The sequence below is a fragment of the Dromaius novaehollandiae genome, chromosome 2 (genome assembly GCF_036370855.1).
Source record: "Dromaius novaehollandiae isolate bDroNov1 chromosome 2, bDroNov1.hap1, whole genome shotgun sequence".
NCBI classification, from domain to species: Eukaryota; Metazoa; Chordata; class Aves; order Casuariiformes; family Dromaiidae; genus Dromaius; species Dromaius novaehollandiae.
Genome location: NC_088099.1, coordinates 91745586 through 91767991, shown reverse-complemented (window position 1 = coordinate 91767991; position 22406 = coordinate 91745586). Strand labels below are relative to the sequence as shown.

The 22406-nt window shown below is 42.0% G+C and overlaps 2 protein-coding genes across 9 annotated transcripts in view; one reads left to right on the top strand and one right to left on the bottom strand.

Annotated features, from left to right (window-relative positions):
* Positions 1–22406, bottom strand: part of CDH20 (cadherin 20) — a 119606-nt gene that overhangs the window by 14166 nt on the left and 83034 nt on the right. For all 3 annotated transcript variants that reach the window (XM_026115647.2, XM_026115648.2, XM_026115649.2), the window contains 6 exons: positions 17738–18032; positions 15930–16049; positions 12079–12246; positions 10027–10214; positions 4959–5212; positions 642–778 (listed from right to left, as the gene is read on the bottom strand). In XM_026115647.2, coding sequence (XP_025971432.2) covers positions 642–778; positions 4959–5212; positions 10027–10214; positions 12079–12246; positions 15930–16049; positions 17738–18032 — 1162 coding nt within the window. The remainder of the gene's footprint in view (positions 1–641; positions 779–4958; positions 5213–10026; positions 10215–12078; positions 12247–15929; positions 16050–17737; positions 18033–22406) is intronic.
* RNF152 (ring finger protein 152) overlaps positions 1–22406 on the top strand; it is a 205978-nt gene that overhangs the window by 149536 nt on the left and 34036 nt on the right. For all 6 annotated transcript variants that reach the window (XR_003261546.2, XR_010387789.1, XR_010387790.1 and 3 more), the window contains one exon: positions 15893–16069. The gene's annotated coding sequence lies outside the window, so the exon portion shown is untranslated. The remainder of the gene's footprint in view (positions 1–15892; positions 16070–22406) is intronic.

The following is a 22406-nucleotide window of genomic DNA, read 5'->3' as shown; positions in this document are numbered from 1 at the left end:
GATCAGCATCTCCCTGATCTCATAGCCTTAGTAAATATCTGGCATAGATGAACCGAGCTGCAGTGAAACCTGAAAGCCTAACAAATTTCAGTTGCTTTGGGCTTTTCATGCAAGCGGATCCCAAAGCACCCTGGCCCAAATCATTTCTGCAGCAAGCAGATGATGACAACATTCACTCATTACTGATGCAGACCAGATTTAAACAGGAGACCTAGGAATGAAAGGCTCTTTGCCGCCTGTCATTCCCTGAGCTATGTAACTCTCCCAGGTAGTGCTGGCTACCCTGGCAGCTGTGCGGCCTTTGCAGTGTCTGCTTTTGTTGCCTAGTTCTTCTGGAGAGATAGAGCTCCTGCTGAAACATATTTCAGGAAGAGTTTTAAAGAAATCCCTGGAATACTAATGAACTGAAAAAGCAGCACTCTGCATTTAATTGCCAGCCTCTACTCCTCCCACTACCCTGCAAGCAGGAGCATAAAAAATAAATAAAATGCAGTATTTGCTTGTTCATATCAGAAGACTAATTCAGTTAATATGACTTCCCACTCAGTGCATAAGAACATGTGAATTGCTGAATTCAGGTCTCTTGGTCCGCTTTGTCTATTATATCTCTTTAATCGATCTACAGTCTGCATTCTCCTTACTCAGCTCCATGGCCAGCACAGTGATATTGTGCCAAGAAACGTCTTCCCGGTCAAGAGGTCTTGCAGTCATCAGTGCTCCTGATGTAATGTCGACATAAAAGAAACGCCCTGGATCACTGCTCCTGTCAATTGAGTATCTGCAAAAGCACATATTAAAAATATTATGCAACCCTTGTGAAAACTGTGTGTTATAGCCAATAAAGTACTCCAGCAATGGGAATACTGTCGTATACAGCAGATCCATATTCATCCACAAAACCTAGTTGTGTGCTCTATTCACTTCTGTAGGTACAGAACAAGGAGCTTGAAAATCTGGGAGTTCACATGCCTGTGAGCACTACTCAGATGGAAGATGGAAAGATTTAAAGCAAGAAGCCTCCAAGCAAGGCAGGGCTCAGCCCAGGAACATCTGCTTTACAGAAGAAAGTCTGTCAGTGAGGAGTGCAATTTCTTTTTCTAAGCAAAATAATTATACCCTTTCCTTGGGCACAATTCAGACACTATGAAAATGACTTTACATCAGCTCATTCTCTCTGCACTTAGGCTGATGAGGAGGAACTGTTCCCTTCCTTGTGCTTTTTGCGTTCCCTCTTCTTTTACAGGAATAAAGTCCACCTGCATCCTGGACTGCTCCACCGATAAAGCAGTGCCCACACAGTGGGGCGAGGCACAGATTTCTCTTACCATCCAGCCAGAAAAAGCACTTTCCTCTCTGAGGCTGATTCATCTTAATTACTGAACCTGCCTGGCCAATACTGTGTCAATTTAACGCTGGGAGCAAGCTTGCACCTGTGAGCAGGGGAGCGTGGCATTACCTGCAGGCCAGAAAGCTCAGGCAGGCAGGCAGTGGATGGAGGGCTGCCAGCACTGTGCTCCTCGGCCAGAGGGTCACCTTGCCCAGCGCCAGTGCTGCTTGCTGGGTGGTGGCAAGGAGAGGGTCCCAGAAAGGGGCTGCTGCCAGTTTTGCCCCTGCTTTTTCCCAAAGGAAAGAAGCAATTTGAGCTGTGCGTGTTACCTGAAAGTCCAAACTCTGCCTGCCAGCGACACAGCTGGACTTTCTGCTGCCAGTGCTGCCCCGCAAGATGGGAGATGTCTCGTTATTGCTGGGAGGGCTGCCCTGTGCAGCGGCGGGTCCCTCGCCGCCCCTCCCTCCCACAGCAAGCCGGGTGCGCCAGGGTTGAATATGATCCTCACTGTCTAACTAAATATAGTCCTCACTGCTGAGAAGCCTCAAGTCATCCCTGAGACTCCTTATTTACATGAAAAAAGGTTAAGCATGCTCATACTTAGTTCATAGGAGGGGTGAATTCCCTTTTAAGCTCCCCTGTGTGAGATCCAGCCATTGCCACTTGCAGGAAAAGCTGCAGACTAAGTTGGACCACAGACTGGGGCTGGAGGTGAGCAAGCACTGCCCCAGCTCGCAGGGCTCCTGCAGGCACTTTGCTTCTGCCCTGAGCCTCCTTCACATGCTGAACCAAATCTGACTGCATTTTATATCTCCCTATTTTTCCTGTCTAATCCCTAATGGACTCCTAGTTTCAGCGGTGATGTCCTGCAGAAGAGAGTTTCACTCATTCCATATGTGCTGTGTTTGCCACTGGAAGGGTGTGGATGTGTTTCTTGCATCTGATATGTCATAAATGCTCTCAGTTTTCATATCAATCAACAGCTTGCACAAACCATGTTCATTCATTTTTTTTCCTCAGCAGGTGGCTAGATCAGTGGCATATGCACTTTTTGCAGGGATCAAATACTCAATACCCTTCATATGCATCACCTTGCTCTGAACAGCAATTTGTACAAATTCCCTTCCTAGCTAGTCACCTTAGCATGGGAAGAGATCCTCTGGCAAAAGTCACACATGTGCTAATGTAAATACCACAGCTTAGAACAGAGCTCGGACTTTCTCTCATTTTTGTTGGTTCTTTCTTCAAAGTTGATGGGAATTTAGGGCATGAGTCACAACAGATGCTGAACAAGGCATATTGTTCTGAATTTTCTCCTTTCAGCACAAAAGCACTCACTCAAACAAGCATGCCAGCCTGATCTTTATATAGGGACATATTAAACTGGGGATATAAAATACTATTGAGCTATGTCATGGGGAAACAAACAACACTCTTTTACACATTTTTTAAGAGACATGAAAGAAGGTGGAAAGGCAGGTTTGCTTCCCTTCCCCTCTCAATCCCTCTCATCTCTTCATAAATAAAGAGATTTCTGAGGCATTTGATTTATTTAGGAAATTAGTACGAGTGTTACTATATTTTGCTATAATAATTATTCTTGTATGAGGGCTGTAAAAAGAATTTCTCTCTGACAGTTTAAGGCCAACGAGTATCTGAAATTGAATATGGCCTTGTGATTAGTGGTGCAGTATTAATCACTGGTGTCAAGAGGCACAGGTGGAGTCTTTGTCTGGATTCTCCACATACTTTCTCCTGTTAATAATATCTGCTCCTTCACCCTCATTTCCACTGTACTGTTTAGCTGATCTTCCTTAGTCACTTAACAGTAATGCAGGTATATTTCCTGCAATCAGAATTTCACAGTGTAGGGGTCCAGCTACCCGGAGCTGAGGAAATAAGGATTTGAGAGTTCCCCTGTGTTTAGTGAGTCCTTCTGAAGTGTGTTCTGGCTTTCCATACTTGAAAAAAAAAAAAAGTCAAAAGGCAGGATCAGACCACAGTTTTAATTTCAGATGGAATTCATCTTGGATAACAAAATATATGGGATTTTATTTTTTTTGTCTTGCCTTGCCCTGTGTACCTGTGCAAAGTGAATGCAGAACAAATCTAAAACATTGCCAGACTGATGCTGCACAGGGTTGGCATGGATGAAGGTGACCATGTAAGAGGCAGAGTAGAAGAACCAATGCTTAACATTTGTATTTTAGTTAGTATTACAAATAGTATTTATTCTTTTTTTTTTCCTTTACCCTAATCATGTATAATATATGTGTACAATGTGCAGGAAGAGGAGGGAGGGAAGGAAGAAAGGAAGAAATGTGAGAAGGAAGGACTATGGGAGAGAGGGGAAGAAGGCAGGAAGGAGCAAAATTACAAAGAAATTTGTGCATATTCATAACTGCTTCCTTATTAAAATATAACTGCAGTGATACATTTCATGCTTTCTAAAGTGCTGTTTCATCAAGAGTAGTCAGTGGAAAGCTCTGAAGAAAACTAAGAAAGACCTCATTATAAATAGTAATGAACACTTCTACCCTCTGATAGTCCACAGAATTATTTTCATACTATTTTAAGCAGAATAATACAAAGCTGTTTGCTTTGCATCCAAAACTGCTGTGTTTGGATGATGCTAGACAGCAACCAGCAAAATAAGATGCTAGTAGAAAAAACTTTAGGATAATGAAATTGTGATGAAGACACAGTGTAATAGTTAAGTTTGGTTGAACAATTGGAGATAACACCATGAAAAGTATGATAACATTATAATGTAGGTAGAAAAGGTAGCTATGTTAAGATAGGAGAGAGAGAAAAAAAAATAGAGCAGTTACACAGAAAGCAACAGCATTAAGAAGAATAGGAATTACGTCTGCTCAGATGTCCTAGCTGAAGCCCACAGAGCTGCTCGTATAGATTTCCCTCTCTTCAAAACTCAGTGTTTTGACTCCTCCCATATGTCTCAGTGCTGGTCCTGAACCCAGACAATTCAGAAGCCGGACTGACGCAAGCTTAGGAAAACAGCAGGACAACAACTTGTGTTTCACAGGTGAAAGAAACTTTTTAACAGCTGACCTGTTGGGGTTATTACCTTGCAGTTACCCAGAGCTTCTGCAAGTTGTGAAAATTAGTATGTGGGATGGCCTCAGAGAAAAACAGCCTTCTCTGGTAAACCGGGCTGACTTGGCAGCTGCTGTGGAAATGAGCGCTGCGATCACACAAATCTGCTCCTTTGGCTCCTGGCTGAGTTGCAGCTACGAAGCTCCCATGACTGTAAATGCACCTCTTACCTTTCTTAACTCCTTATGGGAATATCTAGCTCTGCAGCTTTGACCAGACACTATATAATTTAGCAGTTCATGCATATTTATTAGCATGCACTCAGTCTCCTCCAAACATAGTTGTGTACCTGAGCTGTTGACAAAGACAGGTCACACAAAACTATCTCTTTGAAAAAGAAGGGGGAAAGAGGAGAAGCAAGCTGATTGCCTTCCCCTCGGTACTACAGCAGGTTCTCAGTAAAGCCAGCAACACCTTCGGGTTGTGCCAGCCAAGGCTCCTAGGTCACCTCACTGGCCCACCTGCCACACATACCAGAAAACACTCTGGAGGACCACATGAAGACAGGACAGACCTGATTGAGTTGTTGGTCAAATCCGGGTCCTTGGCAGAAATTATCTGTATGGTGGTCCCAATCTCCACGTCCTCAGGCACTTCCACAAAATAAAAGCTGGGCTCAAACACAGGAGGTTCGTCCACATCTTCCACACTGATGTGGACGGTGGTGGTGTCTCGGAAGGGACCCAGGTTCAGGAACCTCATTTCCAGATGTGGGTTAGCACCCTCTACTTTCAAAGTATAGCTTTTCTTGCTTTCAAAACTTAAAGGCTGAGGAGAAAAAATAGATCTAGCATTATGGACAGTGAGACATATGCTTTAAGCCCTTTCCTTCTAATTTTCAGAAGTAAAAGATGTGCTCTACTACAAACTGATTCTTCTTTTCTTAAACAAATCTCTACTACCATTTTTAAGTATAAGGGTATATATTTATCATAACATAAACATTTGCAGATGGAAGCAAAGCACAGAGCTGTGGCAGTATTAGGAATGACACTGTCTACCTTTTTTTTTAATTTGACAGCTGAACTGAAAAAACAGGGAGATATATTTGCAGATCACACCAAAATACATATTCTTTCATCCTTCTTGCTGAAATGAAAATAAAAGCAGCCATATCATCATTGTGCTGTGATTCATACAGCATGTTTTATTCCACTCGGGGCGGGGTGGGGGAAGGAAGGAAACATTTCACTTACACTTTGGGAGCACCTGAAAAGAAGGTGAAGATATGAAGAGCTGCTTCCTCAAAACTGGCCATGGTGGCAGTGGTAGGCCAGTAACGAGGCATTCACACATGAGGTGGAGATCCCAAATAGGATCCCTTTTTCTCCCTGATGAGATCTGAGTGCGTATCTCGAGAAAGCCCTGTCTACCCAGCCACTAAATGGCTCGAATGGATGTAAGGGGACATGGCCGACCTCTCTTGAGGGATGCTGCTCCAGCATAAGTAATTCATCCTTTTTGGAAGTGGGACCTTTCACTTCCTCAGTAAGTGTCCTAAACACAGGTTCGAAATGCAGGTGTGGTCTGCCTAGAGAATATTTTAACTTCAGAGTGTTATGCGCTATCCCTGACCTCTTGCTGTTGAAGCTCTCCCACTTCATATGAAATATTTAAGTATTATTTGAAACAGGAAGTGGGAATGGCTCTGTTTATTACTGGGCTAATGGATAAATAGGGACCAGTTTCCTCTGCTAGCAGCTTCATGAATTCATTTTTCTACCTAGATAAAGCTATTTATTTGGTGAACAAGGATTTACATTTGTAAATGGGGATTGTAAATGGGGATGTAATTTGGGGATGCCAACACTGAACTTTTCAATAAACAAATCTCTGCCCCCTTCTTTTCACAGATCTCTGAAGAAAACAGAGCCTTTCCAAAAGCTGCTGAGATCTGAATGTAAAATTCCATATTTAATGTGCAATTTACCAATCTTAATAGGAGATAACAAAAAAGATCTGACAACCAGACTGACAGTATAGAAGGCTCAGCCTGAAACACGTGATAGTCTTTCACCAAATCAAATATATCTTACAGGGGACACAGTCATACTTTCCAAGTTGCAGTTAGATGTTATAAGCAATCCTGCTGCATCTCTTAGCATTGTAACAGTTAAGTGTTCACAACTCTTTACTTCTACAGTCTGGGGAGTTTTAATGCTAAAAACCAGCACAACTGGATCCCATGAACTGGCACAGATCCTGAGGCAAGGCAAATGTTGTACCATAAAAGAAATGGTCCAGTTCTCAGAGGTGTAGGGTGGGCTAGGAGATATTTCTTTTTATTACATAAATGGCTTTTAAAATGTGTGGATTTGTATATACGGATTTGAGCATGCTGTATAGAACTGCCATGTACCAACTCTGAGTGCATTCATTCTCCTATAAGACCACCGTTGTCTCCATCCTACAGCTCTGTTATTCCTATTCAGCTGATTCTTTTTGAAGACTTACTGCCAGACAGGGGGAAGCAGATGGGCAGGAGGATGGAGAAGAGGGAAGGTGGTGAGGCAAGTGGAAGATATGCGTGCAAAGCTCATTACTGCAGCACTGAAGTCCTCCTTGGCCAATCATAACCCATCTCTTTCCACTCCTGAGCAATGGTGCAGCTGGGCATTTCTGCACCCATTAGAAGTACATTAGTTTGATGAACAAAGCAAGTTTCATGTGCTCAGGCATTGCAGGAATATATACTACGGGCCTCAAAACGTCCCCTGAATTTAGTGGAGGCTTCAGTTCTTGTCTCCTGCCACAGCAGCTTCTTTCTTTAGAGGTGGAAACATGTCAGTAACATACAAAGGCTCATGTTTTCTCAGTAAAATTACCAGTACTAGGAGGTTCTCTGTGTGAAGGCCTGACCAAAGAACTAAATCTGGGACTAAAACTCTTTCGGTATTTAATACATGGGGGTGAGAAATGAAGACTGGAATGGGAACTGCTTTTTTTTTGTGTTGGGGCTCAGGCAGGTCCAACATAACTGAAGAATCCGTGCAGCGACACAGCATCAACTGTGCAACTGGTGGCAGCAGGTACAAAGGACCTGAAGCTTGCTCTTTCTCCCCTTTGTTCCACCTGGTAAATCAGTGACTACTGCATGCACTGTACTTGTCAGCAAGGATTTAACTAGCTCTACAAATATATTACACATTACTACAAAGTCATTATGGTCTACCAGTTGCATATTTACGCATTGTAAAAAATAGCAATAAAATATATTCACAAGACCAAGCAATAGTTATTATCTATCTAGTAAGGAGAGTGCAATACAAAGCTGCTTAAACATATAGTAAGAAAAAAGACCATTATATCTCCCGGAACACTGCACATATAAAAAGAGCAGTTAAATCACAGAAACACTTAATAGCTGTAAGAACCAACTATGTTAGGAAATGACTTAATCACTTAAAATACTTAAGCTGGAAAAAGGAGAAAATCAAACAAGTGTGATAGGCCTTCACACTTGTGATGCTCTTGGGCTCAGACACCCTCAGTTTGCTTGGACTCCTTCCTCTTTGAGCGTGGCTCCCTTTCTACTATTTGCTTCCCCTCCCAATCCTTTCATGTGCTGTGCCTCAACACCACTTTTGTGCTCATCAGATTTCTCCTCTGCTGCTGCATTCAAACCTCTTTTCAACACTAGCCCCATGAGGAGGTCAAGGAGGCTGCCCTTCTGCAAATGGAGCATGCTGCAGGTCATGGCTGAGAGATGGGCATGGCAGAAAGCACCAGGCACCCCGCAAAACTCCTCCTCCTCTCAACCAGACCCCCGGGGCCAAGAAGGGACCAAGAGATGTACCGAGCAGGCGCGATTTTGGAGGAGCCGCTGGGAGAGAGGGTTTCACCAGGCAGCCATGCAAAAGGAGGCAGGTGTGGAGCGCTCTCCTGGGCAGCAGGGTGCTGCCTCATGTATAACCCATCATTTCCTATGGGCGGCGTGAAAACAAGGGCAGGGAGAAGTAAGCAGCAATCACTAGTGTGAGTAAAACAGCCTCACAGATAGCGAGTTTTAAAGGAACTGTTACTCCTTAGGTAAGGATAGCGAGTTTTAAAGGAACTGTTACTCCTTAGGAGGTACTCAGCATTTTGCAGGATTGTTTTGCTGAAATAACCACATTTAAAGAACTGGCAATTTTATCTGTAACTGTAAATTCCAACTTATAGATGTCCATGAGAGAAGCAGGATTAGCAATAGCTATTGTATCTGGGAAATCTCTCTAGAAAAATAAAAGGGAAAGTTTTTCTTTCAGAGAAGATTTCATTATGGTTTTAGAAATGCGTATATACACATATTTGCATTTTCACCGTCATATGCTTTTCTATCAATTTAATTAAACAGGTTTTTTGGCTAAATGAAACTGAAATCTGGATCTAAGGACAATTTTCCTAATGTTTGGCTACTGATAATAATAACACTACAATAAGTCACAGTCATATAGAGAATTTTACAAACATTAATATACAGTAGCTGGATTGAGCAGTGTCACTGCTCAACTGATGTCAGTAAATATCTCTTATGATCAATGCCAGATATATTTTTAATCTCCTCCACCTGACATACATGAACATCTACTAAAACTGTATTTACAGTAAGCAAAGGTAAGCTTATTGACATTTTTGCTGCAAAGAAATGATTTCTTTTCCTCAATAAATGAGTGAAAAATTATATCAAAGTTTTCATTCAACATCAGTTTCATTCCACCAAAGCACTTAGGCACATGCTTTACTTTAGAGAGTAGTGCCCATAAACAAGAATTGGAGAGAGCTGATCATAAATACATGCTTAAATGCTTTGCTGTAGGGCATAGAGACTTGCAGGGTCAAATCTATCCCACGTGTTGTTCCATTTTAGTAGTTAATTTTGTCTCAGGCCTATTTAAATGGAGAATATATTTCCGTATGAGTACACTAGATACACCTAGGCAGAAATACAATTACAGTTTCAAAACCTAGAAAGAGGTTTCAACTTCCAGCATTTATGTAAGACTGTAGAATAAATATCTTATAGCAGGCAGCCTAAGCAAAATATTCTATCCCTTTCTGCATAGCCTGTGGTACAAAGTATTAGGAGTTTCACAGCTGCCATTTTAGAGACAACTTCTTCTAGCCTAATTAGCATTTATGAAGCTTCAAGCAGCAATTAAAAAAAAAACTGCCTGGGTTTTATTGGTTTATAAATAATTCTAAGGCTTGCTTTGGCATTGTTTGTGGGACACTGGAGTGAAAAAGTATATGGAGTGAACTGTGTACAGTTCAAATGCAAATATTGATCTAATTTCTTCCATTGTGGGATAATGAAGCTACAGAGAATATTTAAATAGATAAATAGTGAATCAGAACATTCCTCTGGTGGGAAGGACATGTTTATGATAATGCTGTGCCTACTTTTTAGGGCTGCTCCTAAGAACACAGTCTGTTTTCATATTTCAGCAATGAATGTTAAAGAAATTGTGTTTTATAGCAGGAAAGGAGCTACTGTCATGCAATGGGAACCAAGCTGCTGTAGCCATAAGGGAATATGGCACATATAAAACATAAGAGGATGGTTAGCCATATAAATTACTATAAAAAGGAAACTTTACTACCTTTCTCACAGTTATGATGCCAACTTGGTAATTAGGATCAGTGTTAATATCAAAGACGTCCAGTCCATCTCCATCCACAAGGCTGTATTTCATCTCTGCGTTAATGCCTTCATCCAGGTCTTTAGCAACCACGCGGCCCACAGTGGAGCTGACGGGAGCAGACTCCAGCACGCTCATCTGATAGTGTTCTGGCACAAGCAGCAGAGAGAGAAAGGGGAGCAAAAAACAAGCAATGAAAAGGAACCAAAAAGTGCCCAACAATTCAAAGAGCAGGTCAGGGCAGGCCATAAATAATACTGCATAGTCTACAGGGAATCTCAAGCACCTTTCTGAAGGTGGAAACAGCAGTGTTATTTCCATTTAAAAGCCAAAGCCCACACCAAATTACCTGGGAAAGTTCTATTTAGATATCTGTCATATGAACAGGTTTCTTTTCTAAACAGCAATATACATGAAAATGGTAACTTCAGCTGGAAAAAGAGGGCAATTAGCATTAGAGTTGTTGCAGCCTTGGTGCAAGCCAGGATGTGAAGCAGATTTAACAGGATAGGTGTCTTTTAGTAGATTAGCTTGTATGGTTGGAATAAACATACAAGTTTTGAAGCACCACAAATCCTTCCTCAGGTCTGTACAAGCTTCTTTTTCAGGCTAGAACAAAGCTTTGTGAGCTCAGAAGCTTGCCTGTTTCTTCCAAATTTACCAGTTTCTCTATTAAAATGTACTACCTCTCCCTACAAACCTTATCCTGAGCACAACTGGTGCATCACTAATTTGCTGAGTGGCAAGCCAGGGGAAAGAGAGAGCTGCTATTTAAAAATATGTTTTTTTAAAACATGCATGCTCTATCTGTAATACTTTCTGCCATCATGCTTTATGTTCAGATCTTCCTTGGTGCACTCACTCTGTTAATTCTGCCATTAATTTAACTTCACATGGCAGAACAACATCAAGGATAAGGTTTGATCTGTTACCAATTTTTCGTAATTCAGAGATTGATATCAAACACTTACAATTCACGCAACTTTAAAAACAGGATTGGCAATGATACATTCAACAAGTTGCTTTGAAAGGAGAAGAAAAACAGAAGTTAATGCTTCTTGCTGATTTTAGTGCACTGCTTTGATTTAGCAATACAGCATGCAGAAACAGATAGAGAAGACGACTAGCAACAGAAAGAATTGTAGAAGTTTTCAGTTCTCTGCCAGGTGAAAAAGATGGCAAAACAAAATTTGCTTGAGATTGATCTGTACCAGTAAAGTTTGGCTTTCTTTTTTTTTAAAAAAGTAGAGCCTTGAAAGATACAGTTCCATCAAATCAGAGATGTGTTGCTTTCCAATTTTTAATGGTAACATAGTAGCATGATAACATGTAGGCAAATACGATCTACACAATTTGCAAAAGAAAAGGCAAAACATTGCATATCTTGTATTGAGATACACTTCTGAATACACAACGTAATTTTTCTGATACCAGTGGAGATACTTGTTTTTATATTGCTTACTTAGGTTTGAACTGCTATTGCCAAGGTATAGATGAACCTTTACTGGAGAGGAGTTGGTACGACGAGGTACTCTACCCTGACAGCACAGCTACCAGATGCTACCCTGCAGCAGCCTGGCTGCAGTGTTGGCTGAATTATCTGTCATCTTCCAGCACTGCCACGTGTCCCTTATTTGACAGACATCCTTTTTGTGACAGGATGAAAAGAGAAATAGGGCAGCAATTAGCAACCAAAGGCAATGGCCACTAGCTGCCTAGGAACACAAAGCATCTCCTGCTTTCCTTTTTCTGTAAATTAATTTCCCACACTTTAAAAAAGCATCTCTTTTGATGACTTTGATGCTCAGAAACCTTTTCTGAAAGACAAGCTGTTGAATGACCCATTTTGACATTTTTGAAGGAAAGTTCCCTTCTTTGATCCAAAATTTTGCCTGTCTCTAGGCATCAGTAGAATCAGTTGGAAAATGGCTGTAATTAGAGCAAACAGCAGTTGTGCAACTAGGCCACCCGTTTTTGCCCATCCAGTAACGCCCTGATGCAGCAGATACTCACTCTGTGGAAATCTGGGTGGATTGTCATTGACATCAGACAGGGTGATGTTGACTGTGGTTGTTCCAGCTAATCCTCCCAGCTGTCCACCCATATCCTTGGCTTGGATAATCACTTCGTAATATTCTTTTGCTTCTCTGTCCATGTTCATTAGCGCTGTCCTAATTAAGCCTGTGACATTGATGGGGGAAAGGGGTTTCAGAAACAAAAGAAAAGAGCACGCAAAACAAGGCAGAGCTGTCTTATTACTGTACCGTGCTCCCAGTGTAGGGAATGAGATCAGCCTCTGCATTCAGTCTCACCTTTGCTGGCATAGAGAAACTCACCCAGACTAAAACTAGATTAACAGAAGGTGTGAATTTTAAAGGAGCCCAGTTAAAATGCATCAGCTGTGGGGCAGGCTGTTCTGTTCAAAATCAAAATGTTGTCTTCCAAGGGAACTGGAAAAGTACTTCAGGAACAGTGTGCTAAAATGAATTAAGGTGCCCCACCCAAGGCTAAAAACATCTGTGCAAAATCTGGGTGAAATATGACTAGTCAAAAAAAAAAAAAATCCAGATGAGTTTTCCAGAGTGTCCCCAAACACGTAGTCCTGGAGGCAACCTGAATGAAGCTCACGGGCTTTGCTGAGGTCCTTGGGGACATACGCTGGAGTCAGCAAGAGAAGAATTTGGGGTGAGCTGTGAAAGACAGGTAGTTTGTGCAGATTGTTCCTGCAAGCCAGGAAAGAGAGCGAGGAGGGGAGGGGGTGGGGGGGATAGCTACCTCACTACCCCTGCTACCTTCCACTCTGCGCAGATGACCCTTACTTTTGGGGTAACACTACTGCAAGAGGACATGAGGTGGCAGCAGCACTTCTCTTATGAAAGCTGCAAAGAGCTGGCCAAGGTGAGTGCCAGCTTTGCTGACTCATGAAAGCAGGCTCTTGCTTTTGGTTAGAAGCAGAAATTTGGAGAGCCAAAGCTGCCCAGACTCCTTGGTGGTCCTTCCTCCTCTCTCTCTGCATCTGCAGCCCCTGGGGTCCTGGCTGGGTTGCTGAGCTCTCCTTATTCAAGCTTCTTGCATGCCTGTCTCAGAACATGCAACTTGGATGCTTTCTTTTTCTTTGGCAGTTGGTCTGTTGGCTAATGCACTCATTTCCTCTCCTTTCCACTCAGCTGCCCTCTTGAATCCTACCCTTCCCCATGTTTGGCTGCTGGGATGGAGGGACATAGGCATATGTTTACAGAGCTGGCAGACCTCAAGTGCTCCAAGTGCGGTTCGTTCCTCAGGCTCTGCGTGCATCCTTGCCCGCTGCATGCTGGCAACTTGTGGCTTTGCAGCATGGGGCCTCTGCTTCTCCCCGGCTCCGTGTGCCCCTCATGGCTGCTCAACAGGCTGCCAGGCTGCACAAGGGTCCCCGAGCAGGGAAGAAGCAGCAGTGCAGTGATACAACCCAGGGACATGCTCTGAAGGGACAATTTCTTTTGTGGCAGCCAGGCAGTAGGGGACCTCTCTGAACACAGGCTGTGATGCATTTGGAGTGTCTCATTACATGGACTCCTGTCGGGGGAAAACATGTCACACCCCCAGGCACCTGTCCGAGTCACATGGCTCAACAGGCAATATTTGTGCACCAGGACTCTACAAACTTGTGCGATCTGCATTTAGTCTTTATTTTTAGCAGACACACAATGTATGGGTTTCATAAATGAGCAGTAAAAAGGTATTGCTTTTGCAATTATCACTGTATGCAAAAGGAAAGAAATAGTGACCAGTACTGAACAGTTCACAGTGCACTATTTTATTCTTGCTACCTGCAGCCCTTAAGAGTCTCATCCTGCAAAGTGCTGAGCAACTCCCAGGGAGTGCCATGGCTCCAAAAATCCCGTGTATATAAATAAAATATAAAAGGACTTACCATTTTGGGAAATATTTTCTCCATACGAATAACTTGTAAGGAATTTCCCCTCTTGGCTTGTCCTTAATACGGTATGAGCTAAATCTAACAAAAGATACCAGTGCCTAATAGCCAGGCTCTGCCATGCCTACATTTGGGCCCTAAAGGAGGGCCAGTGAATGGTCCCAGAGCAGCTGCCACACTAAGCAGGGAGCCTCCTATGCTGGTACACACAGCAGGTCAGCAAAGAAATGCTGAGAATGGTGATGGCCTTAAAACCCTCCTTAGGGCTGTGGCGAAGGAGCAGATCCTCTTATCTTCTGAAATTAGGTGCTGGTGCCATTTCTTTTACCAAACTGAATGAGGCTCACTCTCTTTTAAAAACAAATAATAGCAAAGACCAGAGGTGATGCTCCTTTTCCAAAACATCCAGATAGTTTCTGAGGAAGTGGAAGCTGCAGAGGCCATTCCCTATTCCTCCTGAGGATATTTAAATCCACCTTTTTTTAACTTCTAGGAGAATGAGATCATGGACAGGTTGTAAAAGTATTCTGGGGAAAGGGAAGAGCCAGTTCTCCACCCTTCCTGTGAAATTATTCCTTTATGCATACATTAATTTAGGATTTGTGAGGCAAGAGAGAACAAGACCAGTAACATGATTCTGTAGCTAAAAGGTTATGTTGGGAGGTAAAAATTTTCCAGCAGAAGAGTGTTTTGAAATGGGTTGTCCACTCTTGAGTGCTTTAATCACCAGCCACTGTTACAAAGGAGTTGGCAAGCAGTTATGCTCTGGCTCTGTTTTAAAGGAATGTGACAGCCGCAACTGCATTTTGTGTATTACCAGATCCTGCAGGTGGGTTTGTGCTGAGAAAGCTGGTTAGAGTCCTGGGCTTGTGATGGAGAAACAGTTACCAGATCACAACTGCACTTAGCCTAAATGGGTGCCCAGCTGCCAATTGTGAAGGCTGATGCTGCTCTGGACACATTCAGGGATGCAATTACAAGCAACTGGGAGAACTCTTCATGGAGAAAGATGACCTTTTCTGGGTTACACAGCAATCAAGTACAGGATCACCAGTTTGGACTTAGGGGCTTGTATTCTGCCTAAGTTGTACTTTAGTGGTTAAATCTGTACTGGATCTGGCCGTGAATATTGGCTCCTTGCTGCCTTAGGAAACATTAGCAAAACTATGACTATGCCCTTAATTAGTCTGTGGTTGATAACCTTATTACAAAATGAACAGTTCTGTTCTGCTTATTTTGTGCAGAGCTGAGGAAATAACAACCTGCACCCAAGTTTCTACCTGGATAATGCATGTATTCCATAAACTGGTAACTTTCAGAAGTGGATTATGCAGCATTTCATTCTATTTTGTCCCTCTAGGGTTCAGCAGTAACTATCCTCTCATGAGTTTCTGACCTTAACACTAGAGATGCCCTTTAGAAACTGTCAAAACCTGTCAGATTCCTCTTTTGGATATATGCATTGGATATATACAGAAAAAAAGAGAGAGAGAGAAAGCAAAACAGAGAGGATGTCCTGTAGAGAAACTGAAGGTTATTAACAAGTACACCCTTAGGGACTGCATCCTTTTACTTGTACTTTCCAGTCCTGGTTGGTTCGTATGTACATATATGTATTTTTTTCTCATTAAGCCTTGTGACCAACTAGAGCCCCTGAAGACATCATTGAAATGATAGACGCCAATAAGAATATTTACAGTACCAAATAAACCTGACTCCCCAACTGCAGCATTTGGTCATTCAAATGAATATATTACTGCTGAGGGCACGTCCTTTCTCTGGAGTGCATTACTATAGTATTGCTTTAGCCCTCACATAGTGCTGCTGTCTTGGCTCTTAGACATCGAAACAGGTTTCTATGATCACAGTCGTGATGCACTACCTTTTCTTTCTGCTTGAAACTGTTTCTTTCAGTGTTCACACTGTCTGATCCCCTGATGAAGTAACATACCTGTCCTAGAGTCCACGGAGAAATATGGTTGTCCTTGGAGAATACTGTAGACTACTCTTGCGCTATTCCCATAAGTTGGGTCATCAGCATCTGTAGCTGTCACCTGGATAACAGAAGTGCCTGACAAAAAAAGACATCAGGTAAGACCTTGTGGGATTAAGAGCTCAGAGGAAAAGTATATTGTTCCAACCAGATTGAAATGCCTAACAAGAACTCTCTCACACTGTACTTCTCCATTTCATGCTGGTAGTGCTTGTACTTACTACTCATACTTGTATCTCATTAGCACTGAAGGAACTAATAGGCATAAATTCATCATGCCTCTGTAAGAAGATATAAAACAGCAAGTACTCCATGGACCACGGTTACAGTATTGCCAATCTAACAGTGCATTCATGGTGGTAGTCATATGTTGCTGGCTTCTTTTCCACATTCCTTGCTCTTAAATGTTATTTAAAGGCAGCTAAAATAACACCTACAAATACACAGATATAAATCAAGAATTGCTGCAGCAGGCCTGTGGATACTAAATGATGACTAAGGGATGGAAACTGTACACAAACTGTAAGCAGGAAGGGAGGTATCTATGAGATAATATCTCAGTGACATTACAGTTTACATTGCATGGCCTAGAGATTATATCCCACTGAAGTGCTTTTTGTAACCTGCACAGATCCATATACATTTCTTTTCCTCAATTAGTTTTCACTTCCTCTGAAGCTAATTATGGCTTGTAGATGATGCAGTTTATCAAGAACAAGGAGAAGGTAAAACATAACTGTTTGAAATGTACGTGAGTTTTGACTCCTTAAAATATCAGACAATGCCTTTATGAATGCATCTAGCCTTCTATATAATGTTTTGTGTTCCAAAACAAATCTGCTGTTAATAAATATTGCCTGGTAAATAAATCTGAGTTCAAGTTACCCACTACCATTAAGAAACATTTTTTCTCAATGGAACTTTTGTATCTGATGCTTCTCTCTAGCTTTATGTCGACATTATGTTGAAGAACGAGAAGCTGAAGTATATCTGTAAATTTGCAACATGTGATTTAGCTGGAAGTATCTCTCTTATAATGTCACAGAGCCAAAAAGCAATCAGTTTCTCCAAAAGAAATAAAAAAACCCATAAAAATAGTATTTTATGTGGTTATTGGAAGTTTTAGGTGGAAATAGTTTCTCCTGACTTGTGGAAGAAGGCTGCTATTTGCCTTCTGCCTGCACTGCAAGAACAGCACTGTTTTTGACACGATCCCACTTTCTAAAAGTGTGGAACAAATGAAATCAGATCTTTGGGATCAGCTGCACTGTGCTCAGTGCAGACTTAAAGGGATTAGAAGGAGTGAATTCGCTAAAAATCGTCACGTTTCCATGATTTCAAGGGCTCCTGGACAGCATTTCAGCTCTCAGCATGAACCACAATAGGTTCCTAGGATTGTTTTAACCTTTTCTGGCTTGTAATGGATGTCTGATTGTCATTACCACCACTACCATCTGAGGGCAGGGGAGAAGGGATGCTACATTATTGCAAGCTGTATGAGGATGGCATGTTCAAATTACACCTTTTTTCAGCTCTCTTTCTTCTTTGATATGCTCTTTTTTGGAGGAGGCGAGCCACCAGTGGTGTAAAGTCTACTATCCTTCTTCTGCAGCAGCCAGGCACACCCTAGGAACCTCTCCCACCCTACTGAATTGCTCCTGGAGCACAAGGGGAAAAAACTAAGTCCAAGGAATCAGGGAATTTATGTTTTGGTGACCATCTCTAATTTGCTGAGAGGGTAAAAGACTTTGCAAAGTCTGCCTTACCCACAGGTGACATTTCTGGAACTGAGGCTACATAAGGTCCATCCAGGAACTTGGGTTCATTGTCATTGATGTCTTGTATCTTAATGATGAACTCCGACTCTGGTTCCATCGGTCTGCCTGTTCGCCTGTCTAGAGCCTGTGCCCTCAGAGTATACTGGGACCTTTCTTCTCGGTCCAGCCTCTGAATGGCATGAATGTCCCCCGTGGTATCATCAATAGTAAATACAATGCCAGCTCCTTCTCCCGACAGGATGTATTTGATCGAACCATCTCCTCTATCCATGTCAGAATGGAGCTGTAAAATGGAACAGGATTCAATTAGACCAAGAACTGGGCAAACAGCTGGTGAGCACATTACTGTTCTGAGCATTTTGGTCTCATTGTTGGGACTCACAAGCTGGTTTTAATGAACTTATTTTACTGAAACAGGCAAATATTCATTAAAGTCTGTAAGAAAGAAGGAGGTGCAATTAAAAACTCTCTCCTGTCTTCCCATTTCTGTACCCACAGCTGTGCCAGACAGGAAAAGGCAGCAACACCCAAACAAGAATAGGGTCTGTGACTTTTTTAGATCTCGATGATGAAAAGAATTATCTTTTGACTGGTTGCAACAGCCATTGAGAAGGACTCACTGCCAGGCTTGGGATAAGGTGAGGTCAGCAAAAGTGCAGAATGACTGTGCTTGCTCATGTGGTTTAAGATGTATTAGATATTCAAAGGGTAGCACAGTGCCAGAGTACATGAAGTAAATCTGTTTAAGATCAAGGGGAAGGAAGGATGGAAGAGCTACTTAGTAGCTTTTATGATTAAGAAATCTTTTTAAAATTTCTGCCTGAAAATTTTAGCAAGAAAAATTAGGCTAGACCATTACTTCATCAGGAAAAAAACTGTTGTCAAATAGGAGGTGAGGCAAGCAGTGAGGAACATTTGATTGTGTCCATGGCAGGCTATACAGATGAGAGACATCCCAGGATTTCCTAGGGAATTAGCAAATGGATTTACCGCATGACTGCTAATTAGTTCTGAGAAACCACAGATAGCCGGAAATGTAACAGAACATAGAAGAAAAGTAAATGCAGTGCTAATTATCATCTAAAATAGAGAAACAAATCATTCTGGGGACTACCATTCTGTTAAACACCTGGTTCCTGTGAAATATTGGAATGACTATCAAAAGACAAACAAATCACTTAATTTCATTGAGACTACCAAGATGCTTAACAATGTGCTCATACTGTCATGCTTTTGAGGAACAGAGCTTAATGGCCTTATCAATAACCAGAAAGGCAGTGCATGGTACTGATTCAGTCTTAAAGGACAGGAAGGTAATAGAATTGGGCTGCAATAATCAAAATGGGATGGTAAAGAATGCTTCCCATGTGAATTCTGTTTCTCAGTGTGATTATGATATTGGGGGATGAATAAGTAATGAATAAAAAAACCAGTGGTCAAAATGGCCCAGATTCAGTTAAGCACATTTTAAAATGTATATATGAGCAATTATCTTAAAAGATATATTCAGATTTAAATGTGCGTTTAATACTTTGATGAGTTCATGGGACATATGGGAAAATTGTGGAGGAGGGGGCCAAAACATAGCTAAATATTCATACTAGAGAGGAAAGCCTTAGAATAGTAAACTGGATATATGAATACAGGATTGGTAGGATTTGGCTAAGAAACAGATAATTTATCTAGAAAAGCAGAAGTCAAACCTGATGCATTTGGTTATGGGATATTCTCTCAAGGAATAAAGAAATGTCATCTCTGGGTTATTTAAAAACACACAGAAAGCTATGTAACAAATTTATCATATAGGAAAAATGGTTTTAGGGAGGTGGAGAAATTGTCTTATGTGACCTAAGCATTTCTAATGCCAGAGGACAGATGTTCAGCTCTTGCAGGGCATGTGGTCCCGTTGACTTGGTAGTTGAAAGTCTGTTTCCCCCTGTGGGGGGACTGGCTTGAAGTGGCTCATTCCTTGGAGGTCGTTTTGCTTACTCTGAGTGTCAGAGGACAGCACATGACCTACACAAAACTTCAGTCTACTCCTGATTTTAGGGTCGAACTGATTTCAGCTAAGATGGGCTCTACATTGTTTTCTACAGCAGGACTCCTGTGGTGGCATGTGGAGAAGTGACACTGACATCCCCTCAGGCAGGCTGGACCTAGGTGGCCCTTCAATTCTAACCACCAATCACTGTGACAAAGGAGTGTTAAAGGCATGTAACCAGCTCTTGCAGTAACAACACAAAATGGCTGCAAGAGCTAAAGGTACAGATTGTGACAATTAACTTGTCAGGTAACTTGTATTTCATTTCGTCTCTTGGCTACTGGTCTCTGCAGTGGCTACCGTGTCTAGGGAACACTCGTCCTTCAGATCAATGCTGGCAGCTCTCAGGTGATATCAGCTAAATGGGGGAAGAACAGACCCAGATTAATTTGGCAGTGGCAAACAGTTAAATTTAAATGATTGCCATGTGTATTAATTTACACAGAGGTGCCAGGACTCCAGACTGGTGTATCTTCAGGAAACAGCATCTTGTGATTAATTTACAAAAAGACACTGGTTGTCATCATTTGCCCTAAACACCCATAACTCAGAGATTATCATTGTAGGAGCTAGTAAACAGAATGCTTCCAGAAGGAGGACACTATTGTAGCTTTGCGAATTGATTCAGAACCACTAAGCTACATCTTGGGCATTTGCTCTAGTGCATCAGTGAGAGGATGCAGCTGCTCAGCTAGATACAGATGTTAGACCTGACTGGGGAATTAGAGCTGGGCCTGAAGATGGAAAATGTGTATCAACAAGTCTTCATTAAATAGGAAAAATGAAAGGAAATGAAAGAAAAAGGCAAAGGCAAAGAAAAGGAAAAGGAAAAGGAAAAAGAAAAGAGAAAGGAAAAAGGAAAAAGAAACAGGAAAGAGAGCATATTTTAAAACAGCAGAAGGTGTTCTGGAAAATTCAAAAGACTTAGAAGAAGATACTGAGTCAAACTCATGGGTTAAATTACACCTTCTGTCCACAGCCCTATTTGGAATGAATGCAGTTGTGTAAGGAGCAAACAAGGAATGAACGTGGCACACTAATAGGAATTTTGGAGTACAAAAGGATCTCTGTCTAACTGTGATTTGTTAAAAGCATTGGACCTCAACCAAGCCGAGGTAGTAAGGAATGCTAACAACACTTTTGCAGTTTCTCCCATAGCCTGCTCTTTCCAGACAAAGCAATGAAGAGCATAAAAGGTTTTATAATTCCAATCTATAATAAATCTGAAAGAAGTTGGTATCCAAAGAGACTGAAGCTCACACCATTGCAATGACAAACCAAGTATGAGGATGTTGCAGGTTGGGGTATATGTAGGATTCACTGTAAAGTTTTCTGCTGTACTGGAAAGGTGATCCAGATTCAAGCTGGCTTTGTTTTATGGGTGAGGCAATAAATTGTGCTGCCTTGTGGCTTACTCAGAAGTAGGAGGAACTCACTTGTACTTTTCTCTCCCTAGTAAAGGATAGACTACGGGAGGAATGAGGCAGATAACCCCAGAGAAATTAACTACGCCAATCTGGGTTGCTTCTTTTGATGAGGATAGGATGAAAGATTAAGAAGGCTATATCTGCATCTGAATGACACATTTCATGGAAAGGGGCGCTTGGAAGAGAGCAGTACTGCTGGCAGGCAGCTCACTGAAGGAGTCATGCAGCTTCACTAAATTTAGCTGTGACTCCATCCTCAGCTTGCTCTCCCGTCTCTCCAAGAAGGTAGCACCTGCAGGGGATTTTGCGAGGCTGCATGAGCCTGTTTGGTTGATCTGCAGTGATAGCCTGTAGAAAGGCTGCATTTTATTTACTCATTCAGCTGCTGTGGTTAAAATGCCCCCTTCCTTTGAAACAGGATTAGGGAGTTTCAGACACTGAAAAGTGGGGAGGTGTCTCTGGTTCAAACACCGAAGCAGTTTAGGCTGCTGGATGAATGTGGAAAACACCTGCTGCAGCAAATGTGGGGGCTTTGATTTCCCTAGCTCATCCTCTCAGCCAATAATGGGTACCTCTAAGAAGGTTGAAGCCTAGCATTTACAGGACCAGGGAACCCTCTGAAGCTAAAACGCTCTAAATTGGATTTGTGAGCAGTGGATAAAAGCAGAAATTGTACTGACTTCATCTCAGGAAGCTCCTTTTCCTTCCCCTGTACAGAAGTTATTTTGCCCCATGCTTTACAGTTATGTGGAAAAGTACATTTTACTTTTCATAGCAGCCTTGAAAATCCTACTATGCAAGGCTGGATACATGGTTCAAGTCACAGTTATTTTGGGGTTGTTCCAGTATTATACAGCTGGCCTAAAACAGCTGTAAAAGAAAGTCCCTTCTCTTATGGAAAGTATAATGTAACTATAACTGAATCGACACTATGTACTCTTCCTCCTTCTGGAACAGGATTCAACAATGCAGATGAATAAAAGCAAGGCCTGGGTGGCAAGATGTTTCAGGGTCTTGGGGATGGTGTCAGTCAGAGAGGCTCTACCCAAGCATGGAACCCAGGACTGATTCAAGGGCTGGTGCTAGGGCTGAGGCAGAAGACTTGGAGGCTGCATTTCCACATAGCTCTGTGCAGGAGGTTCCAGTGCTATTTCTGAGTAAGCCTGCAGTGATTTGGATTGAAAAATTT